The 14,178-nt window shown below is 41.7% G+C and overlaps 1 protein-coding gene across 2 annotated transcripts in view; it reads left to right on the forward strand.

Annotated features, from left to right (window-relative positions):
• COL14A1 (collagen type XIV alpha 1 chain) overlaps positions 1-13,779 on the forward strand; it is a 224,322-nt gene extending 210,543 nt beyond the window's left edge. The window contains exons 46-48 of one of the 2 annotated variants that reach the window (XM_064268015.1): positions 8,461-8,538; positions 11,641-11,796; positions 13,427-13,779. In XM_064268015.1, coding sequence (XP_064124085.1) covers positions 8,461-8,538; positions 11,641-11,796; positions 13,427-13,506 — 314 coding nt within the window. In that variant the 3' untranslated portion in view covers positions 13,507-13,779. The other variant, XM_064268016.1, reaches the window with a different exon arrangement.
• Positions 13,780-14,178: the final 399 nt, after the last annotated feature.

Here is a 14,178-nt window from a genome sequence, read left to right on the forward strand (position 1 = left end):
CACAGGTACTTCAATTCTGTGCCCTTGTATTCTGTCATAGCTATTCTTGCACTGCATTGTAACTACTGGTTTATTTGCCTCTCTGCTGTACTTTGCAGTGACCTGCTACAAGGCAGGAAGGGTGTTTTTGCCTCTGGATTCTCAGCACTTGGTATCAGGACTGGGCTAGTCAGTTTGCTCTCAGATCCATCATCTGCCCTTCCCCTGTCTTAGGGATATCACAGGAAACTGTTTCCAAGCTCCCTTGCCTTCTGCCTCCCGGGCAGGTTCAATCAATGAAAGGCACTGAGGAAGACTGGAGAATAGAAAGAGGGGAGAAGCCAAGGTATTTCTCCCTTCACCTCACTGCCTCATCTGGCAACTCCAGTTGTGGCTGCAGCCCCTCTTGGCTCCCACTGGACACTCTCCTCTGATTCTCCATCTGCCAGAGGCCCCAAGATCTGAGTTGTAGTCACACCATTTCTTCCCATTTTACCTATACTCCTAGGGGTGATAGTGGCTTCCTGCCGTTGAATCGTCTTTACCTGGCTTCTCAGCCCTTCTGTGAGACTAGCACAGTGTTTATGGGTGGGGTTAAGGTCTTCAGGACTCCAGTCTGCCTTCATTAATTGTGTTGCTTTGTAGCACCTGGCACCACGTAGCCAAGTCTCTGCCTGAAAGATGGGGGTGAGTTATCTACCCCTGACTGACCTCTTAATTATAGAGGTGTAGTAGGTGTCCAATTGTTATTATTATTATTTTTTTTGTAGTAGATGTCCAATTGTTATATGATACAGGCATATAAGAGCAACCTCTAGCAAGAGTTGCAAAATGTGTTTTGCATTTAAAACAACCATGTATTTTCCAACTTTGGCTACCTTAGCACAAAGTGTGGATCTCCACATGCTGGTACTATTCCATAGACCCAGCATGTAGAAATAACAGGCTCTGGCCAAGGGCATAAAATATTGGTTAAATTGAGTCTAATTAATCTACCTTCTTGTAGCTGCCCAGGACCTTGCGTGTAGCAGGCAATCAAACAAGTTTTGAATAAAAAACAGACTGTATTCTCAGTTCGTTACCAGCATTTCCCAGGCAACAGACAATAACACAGCTGAAGCTTTGCTTCACAGTCTCCGTGACCTTTTGGTACCATAACAATGAAGGGGACTTCTGTAGCTGCCTGGGTATAGATCCTGGAAGTTCCTCAGAATGGCTAGGGTCGAGAAGGAGTGACTAAGCTCCATGGAGTAGCAGGAGAGGCCAGCCTGGTGCTTAGTGTAGTCAGGGGGCCATACGAATGAGTCAGCTGTCTCTACTGAGAGTCCAAGAGGGAAATAAAGAAAATAAGTAACAGACAACTGAGGACCATACCCTGGACATGCAATCAGTTGTGAGCTGGATAAATATTCCTAAAATCAGCCCCAAGTCTTCCTCCAAACCGAGAGTAATTAAGGTGGGGACGTGTGGTGATAAGCACAGGGCTGATTTTTGAGTGAGAGAGAATGCGTAGACGAATTTGGCAGGCAGGTCAGGAAGCCAGTGACTACAGCAATCAAGAGGAAATGTGGCCTCCAGGTCCAGCTTCTGCTGGAGAGACAAGGGGCACAGTGGTTAGGTGTGTAGGCTTCGACACTCTCTTAGTGTCCTAGGGCTGCTGAGCAAAGTACCACAAGCTGGGTGGCTTAAAACATCAGAAATTTATTCTCTCACAGTCCTGGAGGCTGGAAGTGTTGGCAGGGTTGGTTCCCTGTGGAGGATCTGAGGGAGAATCTGTTCCATGCCTCTTTCCTAGGTTCTGGTGGCTTCTGGCAATCCTTGGTGTTTTGGGTTGGCAGCTGCTTCATTCTAATTTCTGCTTGCGTGGTCACATGGCCATCTTCCCTCTGTGTCGGTCTCTGTGTCTCCTCTTTCCTGTGGACACCACTCATTGGATTAGGACCCACCCTACTCCAGTGTGACCTTAGGGTAACCTAACTGATAGCATCTTGAAAAATTCTATGACCTTACAATAACCTAACTGATCACATCTTCAAAAACTCTATTTCTGAACCAGATCGTATTCACAGGTACCAGGGATTAGAACTTCAACATAGCTTTTCTTTGGGATAAGTTACTTAACCTCTCTTTATCACAGCACTCTTTAGGGTTCATCGTAGTACCTGTCTCCTCAGTCCTTGTCATGACTAAATGTAAAGCATCTGGCATTTAAAACCTGGTGAGATAATTGTAGGCACAGCTGATGCACTACTAGCCGTATTTTTGGTTTGTCAAAGTCTGCAGTTGAACATTGTATTTTCGTTCTTTCAACCATTTGTTTGACAGAGATTTCTTCAGTGCTTAATAGTTGCCTGGCATGGGGAATACAATGAAGAGTTAAAATAGACACGTGCCTGCCTTTACGGACCAATAAGGGAACATATTAGAAGATCACTGCTAGATTTAGATCAGTGGTAAGGGAGAATCAGGTAGCCCTCAAATGTCTCCTCAGACATTAATCTATGGTGTCTAATGAGACTCCTAGGAAATTGTTCTAGCCAGAATGAGTGACTAGCAGTTCTCGGAGCACACCTTCACACCCTCCACCTGGAACGCCTGCTTTTGAAATTTGAAAGCCCCACCTGTTGAAATTGTAACCATTCCTTCAAGCTTAGCTCAGAGTCTACCTCTTTGGTGAATTCATTCTTCATCATGCTCAAGATGGATTCAGTGATGGTTAAAAGAAGCATTACGTTTCTGTTTATGGTGATGGGAAATTTGGCAAAAGGTAGTGATGATGGTTGTATAACATGGCTTGATGAAACTGGTGTCACTGAATTGTACACGTGAAAAACGTTGAATTGGCAAATGTGTTTTATATATTTTTACAACAATAAAAAAAATGAACAGAAAAAAAGTTCTTGCTCTGGAGTTTGACTGTTGTTGTTGTTAGGTACCATCAAGTCAGTTCTGACTCACAGCGACCCTGTGTACAATAGAACGAAACGTTGCCCAGTCCTGCATCATCCTCAGACTGCTGGGGCTCAAATCCTGTTTACAGCCTTTACTAGCTGTGAAACTTTAGTCAAGCTGGTTAAACTTCCTCTGTGTGGAAGGGCTGTCTTGTATTCTTTTTTTATCCTTTTTTTTTTTTTTTTCTTTTACTGTGTGCTGTCTTTCCCTTCACCTAAGACAATTCTTGTCTACCATCTAGTTAGTGGAAATCCTGGTGATGTAGTGGTTAAGAGGTACAGCTGCTAACCAAAAGGTCAGCAGTTCAAATCCTCCAGGTGCTCTTTCAAAACCCTATGAGGCAGTTTTACTCTGTCCTATAGGGTCACTATGAGTCGGAATCAACTCAACGGCAACGGGTTTGGTTTTTGGGTTTTTTATCCAGTTAATGAATTCCCTTCTCACTCCCTCCCACCCTCATAACCATCAAAGAATGTTTTCTTCTGTATTTAAACCTTTTCTTGATTTTTTATAGTGGTCTCATACAATATTTGTTCTTTTGCGATTGACTAATTTCACTCAGCATAATGCTCTCCAGATTCTTCCATGTTGTGAGATGTTTCACAGATTCACCATTATTCTTTATCGTTGTGTAGTATTCCATTGTGTTTATGTACCATAACTTGTTTATCCATTCATCTGTTGATGGGCACCTAGGTTGTTTCTACCTTTTTGCTATTGTGAACAGTGCTGCAATGAACATGGGTGTGTATGTATCTGTTCGTGTGACGGCTCTAATTTCTCTAGGATATATTCCAAGGAGTGAGATTGCCGTATTGAATTCTTGCTTGGTCTTTGTGGCTCATTTTCTTTCCCATTGTCCTATGGCCTCTTGGTAGTTCTCAAGTTGCTCTTATAACAGGTTGGACAGTCAGACTCTGCATGTGTTGTGAGGAACAAAGAACGAGGCTTCAGAGTTGAACTTGACTCAAGTGCTGGCTCTGTCTCTCACTGAATATATGACATTTGGCAAACTATGGAATCTGAGAATTGATTTTTTCATCTGTAAAATGGGGACAATACTCCCTATGTTGCTGTGAGGACAAAGTGATATAATCTGTGTGGAGCATAGAACAAGTGTCAACTACATAATACGTACTTAAGAAATATTCTCCTTCCTGCCTTAGAGGACTTTTTAATTCAACCCTCATGTTTAATGCCTAAATTCCCTGGCCAAGAGGTTATCTTGCCTCCACTGTACACCATACATGAATGAATGAATGAGTGAATGAACGAATAATAGAAGAGACTTCTATGCAATTACTCTAAATATTCTTGGCTACTCAGAAAACTAAGGGCATTTTAATTTATTTTTTGGTAAGTGAAATCTTCGTTTATATTGATTTTATTCATAAAAAAATTCCGGAACCTTAAAGTTAACTGGGGCCAATTATATCCACCTCTAAGAGAAACTATGTATTGATGTTGCCACATAAAGAACGTGGAAAAAGCAGGGTTCACATAAACCTGGAAGTAAGAAAGTAAAAGTGAAGCTCCAGCCTAAGAAATTTTGTCTATTGATCCGTCAGAACTCACACTCGCTTATTGCTAAATGTGCGGCTGTGTGTTGATATAGGCATTGAGTCAGTTTCCCAGTATTTACTGGGCCACCTACCATGTGTGAGACTCTGCTTGGATCTGATGCTAGAATGATAAAGCATGATTCCTATAATCAGCAGGCTTGTAGTTCCAGGGTTAGATGGACATTCAAACACGCAATGCAATGGCATATGTGCTACCAAAGGAGGTGCAGATACTATGGAAGCAAAGAATTCGTTCACTCTCATTCATTTGCTCAACAAATATTTGTTAAGTACATATTACGTGGAAGACACCATGGAACTGTAGGGGATACAGCCATGAAAGAAATGGATAATCCCTGACATCTTGAATCCATCATGGTTCTGCCTATGATGATTATAGAGAAGCTTTTATAGAGGAAGAATGCCTGAGTTGGGTCTTGAAGAATGAGGAGCTGCGGAGGTAGCTAAGGTGAGAATGGTGTTTCAAGCAGAGGGAACACCCTGTACACTCAGGAGTCACAGAAGTCTCCTGAGTCTCAATGCCTTTATGAAAAGGATATGACACTTAGCTGTGATGCCCTCACCTCAGTACCAAATGACCCCACATTGGGTCCTTGAGAAGAGGATTTATAAGGAAAGCCCTTAATACGGATGAGGACTGTGTTTTGTTTGTAAAGAATGACTTTATGCCCAGGCTCCACTGCCCTCCAGCATCTCATGGAAGGTCAAAGCTGACGTTTTAGTACACTAGATTCCCCCCTCTTTAATCGGATCTGACGGGGAAACCCTGGTGGCATAGTGGTTAAGTGCTATGGCTGCTAACCAAAGGGTTGGCAGTTCAAATCCGCCAGGCACTCCTTGGAAACTCTATGGGGCAGTTCTACTCTGTTCTATAGGGTCACTATGAGTCAGACTCGACTCAACAGCACTGGGTCTGGGACAGGGTTTACCAATGAGTATTTATGTATATATTGTCTATCCTATCTATCTGTCTATATCGGTATTCAAATCTATTTTTTGAGATCTGAGATCTCTAAGCTTAGCCTTTAATTTCAGCCATCATCTGAGATACTTAAATACTGATTTTTTAACATGATTTTTTTCAGTCCAATAAAAGATTTATAGCCAAATTTACTTGTCATGGGTATGAATATCCCTCTGGCCTAAGAACTGTCAGTGAGCACATGGACAAATACTGATTAGTACATTAACCTACATTGTAACATGTAATAACGTAAAGGATAGTAAAATCTAAAATTCCCTGTTAATGTATAATTGTATCTTTAGAATTTTTCTTTTCTTTTTTGGCATTTTGAGAGGGTGGACTGTTTCTACTTAGTTCCTTCAGCATAACTAGAAAATGAAAATGACTAGACTTTCTACTCCCCGGTCTCCCCCACTCTCCTCCCTTTATATGAATAAGCAAAGGCTAAGTCACAAAAATATTATCAGAAGATTATTCCAGAGAATACTTTCCTGGATGTCACATGCAGCCTAATCTCCTGTCTTCTACTGGTAGAGAGTCATGCACTGAGGAGCCATGTTGCTCACGCAGATCCATTGGCACCTTGAGGTCCTGAGGGGCCTGTGAGTCACCGGGCAGCTAATCATGAGCAGCCTGATGTTAGTCATGGGTATGTTTTTTTTGTGTGTGTGTTCTAATTCTTTAAAAATTAGTAGTTCCCTGTGGGGAAAGTGAGTCCAACTCTAAGGGGAGAAGAGACATTTTCCATTAAATTCCAGATGCACATGAGGGCACAAGTATCAGCAAGTGAAGGAGCACTGAAGAGCTAAAAAGTACTAATCCCCAGCTACTATGCAAATACTATGCAAGTACCCATATTGGGAAACCCTGGTGGCGTAGTGGTTGAGTGCTATGGCTGCTAACCAAGAGGTCAGCAGTTCAAATGCACCAGGCGCTCCTTGGAAACTCTATGGGGCAGTTCTACTCTGTCTTATAGGGTCGCTATGAGTCAGAATTGACTTGACTGCAGTGGGTTTGGTTTTTTGGATGCAAATACCCAGTAGGCTTACTCAGGGTGGCTTTCTGTATTAACAATTTGTTTAGCAATCGAGCTAAATGTTGACTAGTCAACCCTAGTGGTGTAGTGGTTAAGAGCTATGGCTGTTAACCAAAAGGCCAGCAGTTCAAATGTACCAGGTGCTCCTTGGAAACTCTATGGGCAGTTCTACTGTGTCCTATAAAGTCGCTAAGAGTTGAAATCGACTCGATGGCAATGGGTTGGTTGGTTTTTGAGTCAGAGTTAGTTGTGTACTTTTTAAACTTGGAAGAGAAGATTGTATTTTTCTTTCGAGAAGTTATTCTCTCTCATATGGGTCCCTAAGAGAAGAGTCAGGGCCTAAGCAGGTGGTCATAGGTGCAGTGGTCAGTGCCCCTGGCCTCTCACTGCCGTACTGGTCTTTTCTGAGCTCTGATGATACCACCAAAGCTACATGGAATAGGCCTGGGTGTTTGGGAAGCATAGTGGTGAGCAGACCAGCCTGGAGGACCACTAACAAAGGGGGGTTTTTCTTAAAGAAGCCATGCATATCTTGAGCCAAGAGGTGGTCGCAAAGAGCAGAGCAGATACCAAACCTTCAAATCAAGAGACAATCATATGGGCAGTGTAGAAAAAAACTGTTAGTTCCTTATCAGTCTTTTCTTAACCAACTCTTCCTAGAAATTATAGGAAATTATAAAACAAGATGTTATAAGTGATTATTTTAGAGTGTTGGAAGTCTTGTTTGTTATATATTATAATTTGCCTACAGTGACTATGTATTACTTTCATAGTAAGAAAGTTATTTGTAATTAAAAAAAATTAAATCACTCTCATGCCTAAACCAAAAATAACCAAATCTGTCACCATTGAGTCAACTCGGACTCCTAGCAACCCTGTAGGACAGAGCAGAACTGTCCCATAGGGTTTCCAAGGCTGTCATCTTTACAGAAGCAGGCTGCCATATCTTTTTTCCTGCTGAGCGCCTGGTGAGTTCCAACCGCTGCCCTTTAGGTTAGCAGCCAAGCACTTAGCCACTGTGCCATCAGGGCTCCTACTTGCATGCCTACTTCCTATCAGATTGGCTATTTTCATTTATTTATATTCCCTTCTAGGCCTTGCCAATTCATACATAATTTCTCAGTAGGTGTAATTAAACAGATACATTCTGTGATTTCAAAGCATTTTTGCACATGAAAAACAGACACCAGAAACGTGTTGTAATGTGAGCCATGGTTACCCAGACCCCAGTCTGATGAGGCTGGGTCTCGTGCTCTCACCTGTCAAGCGATCTTGTCAAAGGGCCTGTTTGGGCAATGAGGTGTCAGAGGCAAATATTCCTCTGTTTTTTTTGTTTGTTTGTTGTTTTGTGAAAATGTATAGTTTGTTAATAGTACTGCAGATTGTTTGGAATAAAAGGTCTGCTCAATGGAAAAAAAACATGAATAGGTTTTGATTTTTATGGGGTTGAATCAGCCAAATCAAACACAGGCTTTCCTGAAGCTTCCAAGATTTTAATGGAAACTCACGCGCTTCAGAACTTGGTGCCTAATTATAATTCATGCCTTTTGCAGATACATTACAGGGTGGACCAAAAGGAAAATGTTAGACATGTTCACTTGTGATTTCTACCGTGTTACTTGTGGAGTGCCAACTGCATACGTTGAATGGCCCGGTGCATGCAAAGACATGGGCTGTGCCCTAGTTTCTGGCAGGCTGCACCACTTCAGTAGGAAGGAGAAAGACAGACTTGAAGTATAGCAACTACAGGGTATATTCTCAGTTATAGAATCAGCCTTCCATATGTGATTATGCATAATTCACTAGGGTTAGAATTTATTTTAAAAACTCAATGGCAGCCATGACCCTGAAGTTTCATTGTTTTCTTAAGAGAGCCCCTTTTGCAAACCAGAAAAATGGAACCATCCAAATTTAATTTTAAAGAATTTTGTTTTGTTTTTAAATAGGTCTGACTGGTACCAAAGGAGAAAAAGGAAGTCCAGGCGTCGGAACCCAAGGTCCAAGAGGCCCTCCTGGACCCGCAGGTAAATAATCCTACCTAAAAAAAAAAAAAAAAAAAATTTTTTTTTTTTTTTAATAAGAAGCCGTAAGATGAAAATCCTCATTTTGTATATTCACTGATATTTAATGGGAAGAAAATGACCATCTTGCATCCTTGCATCTAATGGAATGACTATTTCTGTTTCATTTTATTGAGAGGCCAATTTGCTATTAATGATACTTTCAGTATACAAACCTGAAAGGCTATAGCGTATTCTGTGATTGTATTGGTTGCATGAGTTAGGATAGGATAGGCTATGAGTAAAAAAAAAAAAAATTTTTTTTTTTGTAGGAGCAAATAAATCCCAAATGCTTAGTGAGTTGACATAATAAAGGCTTATTTTGTACTCACACCAAGTTTTATGTGGGTGAGGTGGCTCTCCTCCATTCTGGAACACATGACCTCCATCATGGAACATATTGCTTCCAAGAGAAAGGTGAAGGAGGCACATCAGCTCTTAATTTCCTCAGTGGAGAATGGCATATGTCACTTCCACTCATAGTTTACTGTTGGAAGCTAGTCACAGAGCCCCAACTGAATTACAAGGGAGACTGGGAAATTTAGAGGAACACACGGATATGTGGTGAACACTAATAGCTTCTGCTGTGGCAGTCTTGCAAATCCTGGTGGCATAGTGGTTAAGAGCCACGGCTGCAAACCGAAGGATCTGCAGTTCATATCCACCAGGCACTCCTTGGAAACTTTATGGGGCAGTTCTGCTCTGTCCTATAGGGTCACTGTGAGTCAGAATCGACTCGTGGCCATGGGTTTGGTTTTAGTTTTTATGGTAGTCTTAAGGAGCCCTGGTGGTGCAATGGTTAAGTGCTTGGCTATTAACTGAAAGGTTGGCAGTTCAAATACACGGTTCAACCCACCCAGTGGCTCTGCAGGAGAAAGACTTGTTGATTTACTTCTGTGAAGATTAAAAAAAAAAAGCCCATTGCTCTCGAGTCCGTTTCAAATCATAGTGACCCTATAGGACAGAGTAGAACTGCCCCATAGGGTTTCCAATCTTTAAGGAAACGGACTGCCACACCTTTCCCCTGCAGAGCAGCTGCTGGGTTTGAACCATCAACTTTTCGGTTAGCAGCCAAGTGCTTTAACCACTGCACCACCAGAGTTCATTCCATGAAGATTTCCGCCAAGAAATCTTCCCTATGTGGCAGATCTGCTCTGTCACATGTGGTTTCTATGAGTCGGAATTGACTTGATGGCACCTAAAAATGACAAGCAGCAACATGAGAGTGTTACTGAATGAGCTTTGTGTAAGTTTTGTGTTTTGTTGTATTATTTATTATGTGCTTTTTAGAAGGGTCTCCAGGTGACCAGACTTGTTATTAGAATTGTAAATTTGCAGTCCTGTTATATATTTACAATCAGTCTTAACCACTTTGCATCAAATGCTTTACAGAGTTTTCTTTCCAACCTAGTGATTATTTTGGAAAATATTTTCCCTAGAAGATATTCCTAATGTAACAGATTCATTTGGAATGTAAATACTGCTATAATTAAAGATTGTTGGAGGGACTAATCTGGCATGATGCTTTAGAAAGACTGGGAGCTTGGTGAGTGTCGATTGAATGGACCTGAATGTATCTGAAGGGCACCAAAAAAAAAAAAAAAAAAACCCACTGCCATCGAGTCCATTCCGACTCTATAGGACAGAGCAGGACTTCCCCACAGGGTTCTTCAGGAGCAACTGGCGAATTCGAACTGCTGACCTTTTGGTTAGCAGCCTAGCTTTTTCCCACTGTACCACGTGGGCTCCCTGAAAGCCACAGAACAATTCAAATATAAGGAGATATTTTCTCCAACATTTCTATTCCATTTGAAGAATTTCATTTCTAATTGAAAAATGCCTTTTAAACACTGTTGGAATCCAGATCTGAAAAACAAACAAATATACAAAATACCCAGTCTGGCAAGCTTAAACTCTGGCAAGCTTAAATTCACAAAAGCGTTCATCTCTCTCCCATATTGCTCAATCTAAACTCTTAATTGATCTTTCTGACTACAATAAACTAGTCAAAAGAAATTTTGGATTAGCATTTTGAGTCTAATTTCAGGCTTTTCATTTGTCTCCTCCAGGATAATTTCTTTCGGGTTCAGACTGATTTATTTTAAATATCTGGAGCTGATTTGCATGACTCTTCTAACTAGATTATAAGGGTGAGGTTTTAGCTTGTACACGGGTGTGTGCACGTGTGTGTGAATGTGCACGTGTGTACACACCCATACATTGAATTCTTTTTGAGATGTCATCCTATGTGTTTTTTTAAAAATAATGTTTCATTGTGTTTTAGGTGAAAGTATACACACCAATTAGATTGCCACTTAACAATTTTCATACAAATTGTTCCGTGGCATTTGTTATAATTTTCACAATCTGTCAGCATTCTCATTATTTCCATTCTGTTTGTTCTATTTCCATTGATCCAGCTTCCCTTCCCCTCCTTGCCTTCTCATCTTGGCTTTTGGGTAAATGTTGACCATTTGGTCTCATATATAGTTGATTATTTAAGGTAGCACATTATCGAAGGGTGATATTGAGTGTTTTATAAGCCAATCTTTTATTTGGCTGAAAGGTGGCCTGCAGAAATAGCTTCAGCTCCAAGTTTAAAAGGAGTTCTAGGGTAACAGTCTTAGGGGGTTCCTCTAGTCTCTGTCAGTCCAGTAGGTCTGGCCTTTTTATGGGAATTTGCATTTTGTTCTACATTTTTCTCTCATTCTATCCGTACTCTGAATTCTTAAACGACTGTATCACATAATAGAAGCTCCATAAAGAAAACAAGGTTAAAGGTAGTATGCTCCTTTCCCCTTAATACTCCAGAGGTAATAGCAAAGAGTGTGTTTTGATTCCCATGCTGGAGCTAATTAAAACCGTTGACCTCCAAGAGAATGTGTGATTGTAGTATGACCCTCTACCCAGGGAGTCTAGCAGAGACAGAGACACAGGTTAGCCTAATTGTCAAGATGTGTAAGGTTGCTTCTTAGTAAGAATTAGTTGACCTCTTGATGGTCTAAAAACTCACCTTGTTGTGATTTAAAAAACAAAAACCTGTTTTCATTTGTGGGTGCTTCTCAGGACCTTCAGGGGAGAGTCGACCTGGCAGTCCTGGACCACCTGGCTCTCCTGGACCAAGGGGTCCACCAGGCCACCTGGGGGTGCCTGGACCGCAAGGTCCTTCTGGCCAGCCTGGATACTGCGACCCCTCTTCATGTTCTGCCTATGGCGTGGGAGGTAAGTGCCAGCCTTCTCGTGAGCTTTGAGTGACTTTTGACAATGGTTCATGCCATAATGGGAGAGGGTGCCATGAAAAGTAGACAGGCTGTGGGAGGGAAGCAGAATTTAAACTCCTCACTGCCTGAAATTATCCACAGCATCTTCTATGAAGTGCAAATTACTATAGAGCCTACCCCTTTAAAAACCTTAAGAGGAAATTCTAAACCATAGCACGTGTGTCTTCCTTGCTTCCAAATGACGATCCACTCAGACAAGGCCCCTGACCCTGGATTTGGTCGTTGGAGGACATGCATGAGCATTCAGGCATGCTCCCATTCTTCATTACTGCTGTGATGTGGCAATGATCTCCTGTTAATCATACTCTTATTTTGGGGAAACCTCAAACCTAGAACTTTCCCCGTAATTAGAAGGACCCCCTAGATTCTTGTAGGTGCCATTCTGCCTACCACATGCATTTTAGGTGACGAAAATAGTTCTAAGAAGAAATAAAAGTGGCCATATTGTCCTTGGCTCATTGCTAACTGCTGGTCTGAGAGTCTGAAAAGGTCAGGCTTCCCGAAAACATCTGTAGTCTGTGTGCCATTACAAAGTTGGCATGCTAGGCAATGGGACATTTTCTGACATCGTCACTCTTGGAAGCATGCAGAGAGTGGTTCAAAGAGTGCTACAGGGCCATGGACTTATCAATGTGAATATAAATTTTCTGTTTCAGGAGAAATTTAACCTTAGTTGCCAGAGGGAACCGGTCCAAGTTGTGCTGATGTGTTTTTCTCTGTTCATCTTTTCCCTCCCTGCTCTCTCAAATTCCCCTGTCCCTTGTTAAGACCTGATCCCTTACAATGATTACCAGCACTGAGTGGAAATCCTCTACTCTGATTGCATTGGCCGGGGTATTTGGCTATGGATACGAGCTATCCTGTTGACCACCACCAAGCCCCTGCCCCTAACAATGGGCACTTCTCTTCCCTCTCTCGCCTGCTTCCCTGCCTGCCCAGGTTCACATCTCTTGCCCTTTCTGCTCCAAACACGATGCTGTGATAATATTGGAACTTAATCCAACTGTAATAGAAATTGACTGCTCCGTGTCAGCCTGGGTTAGGTACATGATTATGTACCAACAACTCATCCCAAATTCCCCAGCAGTAAAGTTACTTAAATGTGCCTTCTCCCCTTTCATGTCCCCACATATGATTCATGGGTAGCTTGTTCCCTGACCACGCTTCTCACCCTTCCTCCCCTGAGCACCACCCCCTCCTCGCTCTCCCATGGTGATGGACTTCTAACATGAGATCTGTTGTCAGAATTGATTTTTCTTTCATAATTCTGCTGAGTTTTCAGGGTTTCTTTTGTAAATAAAAGATATAATATTTAAGCAGTCGGCTGTGATTCTAGTTTTCTAACAATTTCTGTAATGTAGCTGTTCCTTCTTTTACTAACCTCCTGAAACCTCATGGGAAAGGTGGAAGCGGCAACGTGGTGGGTTAAAGTAAATACGGCTTTCTACCTAAGTAGAAGATCTCTCTGGTTTCGTGACTAAATCTAGGTCTCTAAGGATTCGTATGAGGGGAGAATATCAATTTAAGGTTCCTGGGTTCCATCAAGTCCCCACCCCGCTCTTCCTCTCTAGCTTCCCACCCTGATCAGCCAGAATTCACCCCTGTCCAAGATGAGCTGGAAGCCATGGAGCTGTGGGGCCCCGGGATCTGATGGATTCAGTGGAAATTGGAAGATCACAAGAACTCTTAAGGAAACATATTTCAAGAAGAATGTCGCTATGTGGTTTGTATGCTACCTTTGGGGGCTCATTTCAGCAGCCTAAATCTTCTCCTTGGAAAATGTTAATATTATTTTTACTATTAAAAAAAAAAAATCCCCTTTATAAAATCGCACAATTGATTTCCCTTTGCTGGTTTAATGGCACCCCAAATGATTTGTGTTCTCAGAGAAGAGGAAATGGAAATAAAAAACTGAACCCTGGAATCTTTTCTCTGTTCAATGATCTCAAGACCCTAAATGCAACATGATAGCTATGATCATAGTCCAGGGAAATGGGATCCCAGGAGAAATGGGATTGAAAGGGATTCAAAGATTATACCATTCATTCCTGTCCCCTGTGGAAATGACCTTGCTGGTAAGACAAAGGAGATTATTGGAGAAACTACCTCTTGCTTAATTGATTGTTCAGCTGAGATTGCTTGGTAACTGGAATCACGGGAATCCAAGAAAAAATATTAGAATATAACCTTACTGAATTTGGTGATTTTAAGACAGATTTAGTTTTTCAGCACTTTTTGACTTGAAAAATAGTGATTTTCCACCAGCTGCTGCTGCAAAGAGATATAGTTTTGATGAACGTTTTGTGAAACCCTGCAGTATGTC

The sequence above is a fragment of the Loxodonta africana genome, chromosome 14, assembly GCF_030014295.1.
Source record: "Loxodonta africana isolate mLoxAfr1 chromosome 14, mLoxAfr1.hap2, whole genome shotgun sequence".
Taxonomy (NCBI): Eukaryota; Metazoa; Chordata; class Mammalia; order Proboscidea; family Elephantidae; genus Loxodonta; species Loxodonta africana.